General features: G+C 32.5%; 1 protein-coding gene across 1 annotated transcript; it reads right to left on the bottom strand.

Moving 5' to 3' along the window:
* Nucleotides 1-577: 577 nt before the first annotated feature.
* On the bottom strand, nt 578-9,688 carry LOC110995471. Its single transcript, XM_022262648.2, has 7 exons — nt 9,481-9,688; nt 9,091-9,237; nt 8,619-8,757; nt 8,114-8,274; nt 5,340-5,414; nt 4,382-4,538; nt 578-3,593 (listed from the first exon to the last, which is right to left on the bottom strand). The coding sequence occupies exons 1-7, from the start codon at nt 9,554-9,556 to the stop codon at nt 2,480-2,482; spliced, it is 1,869 nt and encodes a 622-aa protein (XP_022118340.2). The 5' UTR covers nt 9,557-9,688; the 3' UTR covers nt 578-2,479.
* Nucleotides 9,689-10,995: the final 1,307 nt, after the last annotated feature.

Here is a 10,995-nt window from a genome sequence, read left to right as displayed (position 1 = left end):
ACGTTTAAGCTGGCCAGTCAGTTGTTAGACTGGTGTAGTGTCTTAATATTTCTACCCAGCCTCAGATTTTATCATTAATTATTTTTTTTCTTTCTACTCAAGTAGGCGATGTATACATCATAGGAGCAATATATGTACAGAGCCGGAATTTGAAAACATCGTTCTCAGGGTTGAAACTACAATTTCATGTATATAAATATATTTTCCGATTATGGGAAACAAAAGGTTTTCCTTTATAAAACTTAGTTTTTCATTGGACCAGATGTATTTTTGTGTGTTTGCAGATAATCTCGTCGTTTATGAAAGGATTTTGATAGTTACTTTATTGTTGGAAAGGAGATTTCTCAGGATCTAATAAAGGCATCCCAGAGAAATCAAAGAGAATCTTTGAAAATCGTAGTGGCGTCTCGTAGGTTTGTTATTTTTTTATTAAGTAATTTAAATATCTGGAGTAGATGATGGTTTTTTTATAAATTGTGAATAAAAAAGTATTTCATTGATTTAGATACCAACCTTCCCACGAAGTTCCAGGGGTAATATAGTGAGGAAAAATAAAATAAGAAAAATTATTATTCTGTTTTATTGAACATTTACATTTTAATTATATATTAAAGAACAATAATAACTTATTGATATGTTAACTTCACCTGCTGGTAATAAATTAAAAAAATAATACAATTAGGGTACTACTTTGTATTACAATCATTCTATATCAGTGTTATGTCAATATTACCAAACTTTTTTTTTAACATGGAATGTTATTAATGAGATCATTCGTCCATTAAAATAAATAAAATTATATTAGTATAAAATTCCACATATTCCTCATAAATCTATCATAATACTGGTGCAAATCTCATATTGTAAATTCATGTTACTTTGAGATCTTATATGATACTGAGACAGACAGATCTAAAATTCAGAAACGAGGTTATGAAAATGTAATTAGTTTTTTACATATGGCACATTTAGAACTAAATCTCGTTTCTGAATCTTACCATTTATGACTCCTATCTGTCAAAATCTCCAACTCACGTCTGTGAACCTAGTCATTTCACAAATGTTCGTTATCGACTGAAATCCCGTCTTTTACAGTAAATCAATTGTTTTTTTATTAATGTTCAGTTTTGTTTGTAAAATAAAATACAGAGACATGTTTATCATTTTGAAAAATAAATCAACTTCGAATTTCTTTAATAGTTGAATCTTAAAGTCAGACAAAAGATTTGCAATCATTTTTGATAACGAAGCGAGTTTAAACTGTTGGTCCTCAACTCCTCAAAACATCCGAGTTTTTTTTATACACAAATGATTTTGACATGCTCTATGGCTATTGCTCTACAAATAGATTTTTATTCTGAGATGTCAAAATGATAGGTTTACAATCGTTGGAAATTGTCATTTTGTGCGATTACATGTGTCAATGTGTGGTACAAATGTCATACTGTTACAATACGAATGTTTAATGTTACATTATATGGCATGTAGTGTACATTTTATATTATAAGGGCGTAGTCATTCGTTCTTGTTGGATACTTTTCAGTTTTAAATTTCACACGCAAAATAACTTATTAATGAGAAAAACCTATTTTCTATTCTATTTTGTAGTCAAAACGGGAATTCGTTTTTATGTAGTGCTAATAAAAATAAATTAAATATGTACTATCACAATGTAGCTAAACTTATAAGTAAATTGTTAAACAAAATCAGTCTTAAATTCCTAACATTAAGTACTAAGTGATATGTACACTATTTTTAGCAATTGTACATTTAGGTAAAATCTAAGAATAAAATTGGAATAGGTTAATTAGGTAAATACGGTTAAATAACCATAAACTAATCTTACTCCACGATGGCATTATATCGTAATAATATCACTGTTCTGTCTCTTTTCATAACAGCGTAAACACAATATGTCGGAAAGAGACAATTGAGTTTATACAGTCCAGGACCAACATAGCTTTTATGAATAACATGATGATAGTCTGTGCGGAAAGAGAGGTCTTTTCTTAATCTAGACAACGCTGTTTCTAAAAAATTCTAGAACAGGGACTTACATTCAGACAAACTACAGACACTCTCAATGCCGGAGGGCTCGCGAGTGCGTTGCCGGCCTTTTAAGAATTGGTACGCACTTTTCTCGAAGAACTGAAGTGTTTCCGAAACAAACCATGCTACTTCCACATAGTGGACAATTAGACGATAATTCTTTGTTATAAAATATGAAATTTACACTTTTTAGTAAAGAAATTTGATGCATATAAGAAATATATAAGTAACTGATATGCTCTTTCTGCAGATTGAATTTATGAAAACTTCAAACTCGTCACTGTACTAAAATCAATTCTTGGGTGCTGTCAAAAATGTCAGAGGTTCGACAAATTTTTAACCTAATTCAATGATTCCTCCGTGTAGCTATGTATAATTAAATGCTTTAAAACCCTAATATATAAAATGACTATTATATACTTTGCGCTTGCTAAACACGCTTCCCATACGTAGCACACGCATCCTTATAATTACTAACATTAAAACCAGCGAAATAATCATCGTGTATAAACCTAACAATACTTTCAATTGGACACAGATATGTATTATACGTTCTCTTACCATCAATTGGGTCCACAACCTTCATTGCTATTGTACTTCTGCAGAACCCGATTTCATCTGTAACATCTTCTCCATTATACACCACGCGGAAGTAAAAATCCTGGGCGACAGCTTTCCTTTTAGTAAATTTAAATTCGTCCATCAAATCCTTCCTCCTGTAAACTTCGAAGATCATCCGACTGGCATATTGTATGTTGTAATGCTGATAGTTATTCAGTCCTAACGCAAGAATCATCGCTTGCAGTGTCTTATCATGACCGGAGTAAACGACAAATTTTGGCTTATTCTCTGAGATCATTCGAATCATATTCTGCACTATGTTATGGATTAAACCATATGCAATTAGCAAACTCCTTCGTCTGTTATTAACGTCTTTAACGTCTTGACGGTAACTCCACTCCAAATACGCGAAAATCGATATTATATGTTCCTTTCTGACGCAAAATTGTTCAGTCGAATCCGTTGCTTCTCTATAGTCTTCATCAAAATCTTGCTCGTTCGGGAAATTGAAATCTGCGTCTAAATTCTTTTTGACAATGACCACGTCGTCATAATCTGTATCCAGATAGCGTTGTTGGTAGTAGAGCAATTTTTCTCTCTCCATTTGGGCGTCAAAGTCTAGCGGTTGCTTATTCCTGTCAAATGGTTTGATTATGTCCCGCGCTTTTCTTCCGATTTCGTTGTTGAAGTCTAGTTGATTATTAATATAATCCAACTCCATGTTCAGTGTATCAATGTCAACTTCTAGAAGATTCCTCAGTATTTCCGAGCGAAATTTCCTTTGTTTGTCAATATTTAGTTTTTTGTTTGTTTGCGAGCAGGGTAGAGGTGCGTCGTGGCACATGTAAGCTAATAGTGCGTCACGCACGACATCGGCATCTGTATACTCTTGAGATTCAAATAATACTTTCGATAGCTTTTTAATTAGTTCCTTAATCGTTGGATGAGATTCTAGTCTGGTTTTTGCTTGCATGCTTATTTTTCTGTAAAATAATTTTAAAATCAAACTGTTACTGAACTATTATGACCATATGTCTGCAACATTTCATCAATCCATACGTTATTTATAAACAAAGTATTCCTATCATCTTCGCGGCTTAGTTTTAAGTTTAAGTTGCGAACTGGTAGTAAATGTAAATTTACAATTAATTTAATTTGTTAAATTTTGACGTTCAAAAGTGTACTTGTTTACATGAATAAAGATATTTTGAGTTTGAGTTTGAATCACTAGTACTGGGTTCGATTCCACCAACGGAATAGTTTCGTGTTATCAGGCACAGAACGCTGATAACGTTAAAGTTATCAAACACAGAAATCCAACCCCGTTTAGAGGAAATTCCTTGTCAATTATCGTAATTGTATTCGAAGTTTTTAATTGCAGATTAGAATATTTCCTAACCTTATCATATCCTGATCAATCGTGACCTGTGTAATTCTTGTATCTCCTGTTCGTTTTGTAAATTCTCTATTTTCTTGAATTTGTAAGATTAGCTTTTTAGTTTTAGTTAGTTATTATAATATATATAGTTACTAATAGATTAAGGTTCTATATTTTAATATAAATTTATTTTGTTTTTTATATAACTTCTAGTTATGCACTTCTTGCACCCATCATTTTTTTTTATTTATTTCTATTCTCACTAGGGTTGCCTGGAAGAGATCGCTTGTTAGCGATAAGGCCGCCCGTTGCATCCCTTGTAATTTATATATATGTACTGTGTTATTTGTATTTCTTTAGCAACGAAGTGTAAATAAATAAATAAATACTGACTTGGCAAGTGTATGATGAGCATTGCAGGCACAGTGCCTGAAGCAGAAGGCGACACTGTGGGCCTCACGGGCTGCTGCAGCAACCCTCGTCCCTCCCCAAGATAACGCCTGAAGAGACTGAAATGTGCGTCGATAGCGCGTACTATACGCTATACCGCCTGAGAGAATTCCGTCATATTAAACACTCTATACATCTTAATAGAGTATAATTGTGCAATATTTTAACGTCCATTATTCAGAACACACACACACACATACACACACATACACAAACACACACATACACAGACACACACATACACAAACACACACATACACAGACACACATTCACAAACACACACATACACAGACACACACATTCACAAACACACACATACACAAACACACACGCATACACCATGTGGTTTCCTTATAATTAATATAATTGTCTATTCTTTACATATAATCATTTTGTCGATCCGAAGTGGTGGAGGCCTGATGACCTGTAACACAGGTGCACAACCTTTAACAGGCATCAGTCTCACTTAAGCAATAGCAGTGCTCCAAAAAATAGAGTGAAGGAGAGTGGACCAAGAGAAGGTTCTAGAGTGCAACTGTCATCCCGGAGTTTAAGGTTTGATCCGCTAGTGTACCAATGGGATTTCTGTCTATCATTTATCATTCGTGAGGAAAAGGAAAACGTAAAACAGACAGGCTAGGAATCCAAGTTGAGGGCGTGTGTCAGACAGAGAAGGCTATGAGTAAAATTTAAAAAAAAAATGATAATTAATTAAATAATCAAATTGTTTTTAGTGCCTTTTGTAAAGTAATAACAAAATTCATATGTGCCATACTGTTGTAATTCATATTTAGAAAACAACATTTTGAACAACACTGATTTAATTTTATTTAATTATCAAAAGTATATCTGATAATATTAAAAAAAATATTTTTATACAAAATGTAAAAAAAAATTTACCTGCATCTTTCTTTCCAGATAACTCCATGTTGTCCATACTAAGCTTTTCACCATATGCCTCGCGTAAAATATTACCTATAAAATTAAACTTTGATAATTTCCATAAAAAAAATTTTTTTTTGTAAAATAATTGCATTGATGTGGCTGCACCAAACCAAAACCAGATAACATTGAAAAGAAATGGAGGAGGCACCCACACAAGATGGCATTTATGCTTCAAACAATTACTAACACTATTACCCTAATATAAGTCACATCCAAATGCTCGTCATAAAAAAATTAAATAATCCAGTGTAAAAAGCTTAAGGAGAAATATTTTGTTTATAGCATAAATGCTTTGTAAGGTGTTTATAGTTAAAAGATTAGAGAAATGTATGCAGAAATATGTTTATATATTATTATATTATCCCCTTCCTGCATTTTGGTACAAATATGATCCACACCGTTCTTTGATCAATATTTCCTGTTTGAATAAATAAAACTTCGTTTTCTGCAAGAAGGATCATAACCGGTACATACGCTTCCATACTAAATACTAACAACACCATCTCTGAGTAAATAGCTGTACTAAAAATGAGTTGCAAGTTAGAAGGACATATTTCGACCGGTGCCCCGCGTAAGTGTCTTTTTAAAATTCGTTTAAAAATAGTTATCATCCCAATTTCAGTTAGTAAAAATACGTAACGTAGGTGAGATATTGCAACTTATCTGGACAAGGTAAGGTTTTCTGTATTTTTATGATTTTACTCTGCGAAAATGTTATTTTAAGGTTTGGACTAAATATGAGCCAACATGCAGAAATATTCCTTTTACTGTTGGTTTATATTTGGTACATTATACATTAACGTAATACTTGCGGACTGTGGTTTTTTATTTCAATGAAAGGCAGCAGGTTCAGGAAAAACATTTTTTTATAATTAAAGATATAGAAAATTTATTTTTAACATCAATAATGATTATGTGATTCAGGCTGAATGCAAACTAAATGAACAACACCCCATTCGGATGAAATACTAAGAGACTCAATTTTTAGATTCATATTGTTTTGTTGTAGTACATATAATGGACCCAATAAAATTTTATGGTGGTGTACATACATACCATCATTCAAAAACTTCCTAACGGCACCACTGATGAAAAGGTTTCTGATTATGATAACTACAGAAAACGGGCTAGGGATCGGCCACCTATAATACTACCTGAATCAGATTCTGACATGGAAGGCGACATTCCATTATCAGAACTTACCAGTACCAGTTCACGTGCTAACAGAAACGCAAAAACTAGATGGAGGGACAGCTTTTTAGAGAAATCAGAAACAGAAATTCAGTTCTTAGGCAATACCAGCTTGCCTGCTGATATAACGGAATTAGAGTTATCATCCTGTAATCGCTTTGAAGAAATTAAACGTTTCTTACATTTCAATGATAACTCAACCCAAATTCCCAAAGGTCAGGTTGGCTATGATCTATGACCTACGTTGGCAGCAAACCCATGACCGAAGTGAGACGTTACGTTAAAAAAGAAAAAGTGTACCAAGCTGTTCCCCGACCAAAGGCTGTCACGTCATACAACAGTCACATGGAAGGTGTGGATCTGTTAGATGCACTTCCTGGTTAAGCGGAATCCAGATCTGATCACACAAATTTTATCACCGCATATTCTTTCATCTTTTGGATATGACGACAGTCAATACTTGGCTGTTATATAGACGTGGAAATACTGACGCTGGTGCATGGTTTCCCCTTAGCGATTTCAAAGTAGCTGTGGTGGAAGCCCTCACTATGACCAATAAGCCCAGCACAGTCGCCAAACGCGGATGCTGCAATCTTATCGAAACTGCAATCCAAGAGAAGAAGTCCAGAGGAGCTATTAGAGCTATAATAATGCCATCTTTCTGGATTCGAACTAGATGTTCCTCTTGACCAGCTGGATCACTTGCGTATCGGGTTATCCAGGTAGCGTTGCTAAGTGCCTAAGTGCAAGGGTAGACACCACATGCTATGCAGGAAATGTCAAGTCAACTTATGCTTGAATGAGAAGAGAAATTGTTTCCTGCTGTTTCATACTATTTAATACTTTTTTTTGCAATTTCTGCATATTGTGCCATATTTGAACCAAAGTGGAAAAACCTGATTTTCTTACATATTTTTTAATAAATTTTAATTTGTTAAAATACGTGTCTTTTTATTTATTTTTTTACGTAACATATATTTTTTGGCTCGAAAACAAAAAATCATGCAGGAAGGGGTTATATATGTTTCTATATATATAGCAGTGATGGTCTACTGACTTCAGCATGCGACTTTCATCCTTGAGATCGTAGAAGTTACAATTTTAACATGATGTATATATTATTATATATGTTATGTAAAATAAATCATGTTAAAATTGTAACTTCTACGATCTCAAGGATGAAAGTCGCATGCTGAAGTCAGTAGACCATCGCTGCTACTTAATTGTCTTTTAGATATAAAATTAATAAATATTTATGCCCAATTTGTACTGATGTAAGAAATCCTTTTAAGGTTTCCATTAGATCTATAAAATTTGTTAATTCTTGACTTAATGGATTAAGTGTTGTTTTCTGTTTTTTATACATAATTTGTTAATCTATGTAATCCGTTTTTGCTTTGTGTATTGTATTAGTATTTTGTATTATAATATGTATTAATTAGCTGTAAGATTACTTATAATTACATAAATAAATAAATAAGTGTATGAAGGATGAAGAAATTGAAGATGGTAAATATCAGGTAACTGTTATTCCTTACCCACAGTAATCATTTGCAAGAGTCCCTTTGGTGTCAGTTGTCCAAGGGCACAGTGAGTTGTGGCAGTACGAGGTAATGACGGGAAGTTATGAAAGGGTCCAGGACCAGCTACCCACCAAGCACGGCCTGATGAACTTGCGTTGAGTACAAACTCTTCATAACTGAAATAAGTGATGGTATTGTTGACAAATTGGCAAAAATTTTTAGCAAGAAGTGTCCATATCCAAAAGCTAATAAATCAATATGAAGAATAATATTTACAGTAATTTAAACAAGATATTAAATTAACTATGAGTTTTTGTTTATTTACAACTTTAATAAATTTATCTGTAATATTATTATGGGACTTCTTTTGCACTAATCACAGCCTACATCAAGAAATTATATGTTTTGAAAATCAACCACAAAAAAGATTTATATTGATAAACAACATATTCATTGAAAAATAAGAGGTAATATTTTTTTATGCTTTTATCTACAATATATTTCTAATCACTCAAAATACCTTCGTAGCAATGCTGAAACTGGCACATTATCACATGGTAACTTGTCACCTCCCTTAAGATGAGTGAGTGGGCCTCTATCCCCGTGCCTAGTTATAACAAGAACTCCTTGTAATAACCATGAATCACTTTCTACCAGACCTGAAAATGTATTAATTATAATAAGTTACTTAAATGTAAATGTTTAACTTATTATAATTGTTTTAAAAAACATTACAAATTTTAACAGCACAGTTGGCCCTTAATATCTAAAACTATGCTTATTAAAAAATTGTATAGCCTTGCCCCATAGAAATAAACTAAGATACAGAGAGTCAGACAGAGGTATAATGTACCACCATACTAAAAATCTTGTAGCATAACATCAACACCATTTAAATGTACACAGTATAAATACATACATATCCAGGATTAAGAATTTTGGTATCAGGCATCAAAAAAAAATGTTGTAATAAGTAGCATAATTATAAATACCTTCTGAACCCCTCACAATATCTTCAGGGGGATTACATGCCCTATGGAAAATCCTTCTATATTTGGTATCAATTTTAAATAAATATTCATTGTGCTCTAACTTTACAGCTACAGGTTCATCATTTACTGTTATGTATTTGTATACAACTGAAATATTTAGAATATGAGAATTTTAATTTAAAAATACTTCATGTATTATTACAATATCAAATCAGGTCAGTTTACATGTATTAGACCACAAATAAAAATGGTTATGACTTTAAATTACTTGAATTTCATTATTTGATAATTAAATAACAGAATTGGATGTTTGGACAAATTTGTCTTGCGCAAATCGACCGTGTTTATATTGTTGTAATACTGTTTCACGAGAAAAAGATAGATATCTACCGGTAATCAGAAAGAAAATCCAAATGCTCATCCCAATGTAGCAGTAAAAAGCGCGGTGTTGAAATGAAAACTTCATCTTCTCCCCTTGGAAGTCTTAGATAAATAAAATTATCAGTTTTACTATACATAGAACTATTTGTTAAGAAGTATTTAGTAGATTTAATAAGCTACATTTTAATTTATGTTTTCTTATATTAAATAAGTTTTAGGGTTAAGGTTTACAATTCAATACCTCGATTTTGAGGTCGGGGGAGGGTAAACTTATCACCCCCAACCAATTTCAAGTACTAGAAACATTTATAACAGTAGAAAAATAAAAATAAACCAAAACATACATATAATACCTAACATTAACTGGGCCCACTGCCTCAAAGTCATCCACATAAGCCGGTCGTTTACCAAGCAAAATTCAGCAAGTTTAAAAAAAAAACCAAATAAAAGCACGCACATTGACGAGAAAACAACAGAAATGTAAAAAGTAACGGCTTTTTAACGAATAATCTGCACTGTAACACTAACACACTATTCTGGCGGATTGTTTACAAATTTCTAATATTGCACAAAACATCGAAAAAAAAATTAATTAGCTTAAATTACAACTCAAGTAGCATAAATTACTATAAATCTCACAGAGGTTTTCGAATCAAGGTCCCCCGAGACTCCTACATACTCAGTATAATCAAATTCAAGGTATTGAATATAAGATCCAACCCAGTTTTAGTTTTGTTCTGTGTATTTAGGAACAATATAAAATATTCATATTTTTTATAATATCCACTTTAAAAACAGCAAAGTGCGACCAAAGGAAAAACAATTTTGTTCAAATCTGTTGTGTTATGGCCAGTGATGCCAACTCCTACAAAATGTTCCCCCTAGAACGAACTTTAAATACCCCTGAATGTCGATCAAAAACCCCTAAGTTTTTGTTATACATACACTTGGTTTGAGAGGTAATTTCAAAAATGAACAAAAAATACGTTGAAGTAGAAAAAAGTAGCTGTTAAAGTAATTATGTGAATACATTTTAAATATTTATATATGTTAATCAATGACCGAATAATATACTGCTCAAAACAATTAGCGGAACAAGATTTTTCTCCTTTCTATTGCTTAAACTAAAATTAGATTTAAATTAACTTGTACGCTATTTTTTACCTTGTTAATTTGTTAATTACTAGAATTAATAAAAAAATTCAATTTGTATTTTTTTTATTAAAAAATAAAATAAAATGTGCATTGTAGACGAAAAACTAATTGGTAATAAAAAAGGTCCATCAAAGAAATATTCTTATATCGTTTGAATATTCGTCTTTAGTGACTTTCAGTAACGTGTGTGGCCTCCATGAGCCCTAATCACGGCTTGACAACGACGCGGCATGCTTCGTATGATCCTCCGAATATCTTCTTGTGGAATTCGCTCCCATTCTTCAATCAACGCTTCAGTGAGCTGCTGCAGTGTTTGAGGTGCAATCGGACGCTTCCGGATGCGCCTGTCAAGCAAGTCCCAAATGTGTT

The sequence above is a fragment of the Pieris rapae genome, chromosome 21, assembly GCF_905147795.1.
Source record: "Pieris rapae chromosome 21, ilPieRapa1.1, whole genome shotgun sequence".
NCBI classification, from domain to species: domain Eukaryota; kingdom Metazoa; phylum Arthropoda; class Insecta; order Lepidoptera; family Pieridae; genus Pieris; species Pieris rapae.
This window is presented reverse-complemented; position numbering and strand designations above follow the sequence as displayed.

Bases quoted from the DNA above. Each gene is read 5' to 3' on its own strand.
- LOC110995471 (XM_022262648.2), bottom strand. From the start codon at position 9,556: ATGAAGTTTTCATTTCAACACCGCGCTTTTTACTGCTACATTGGGATG. The intron at 5,415-8,113 runs GTAAGGAATAAC...TTAATTTTATAG, and splicing joins CTTGCAAATGATTACTGTGG to GTAATATTTTACGCGAGGCA. The intron at 4,539-5,339 runs GTAAATTTTTTT...GAATTCTCTCAG, and splicing joins ATCTGGAAAGAAAGATGCAG to GCGGTATAGCGTATAGTACG.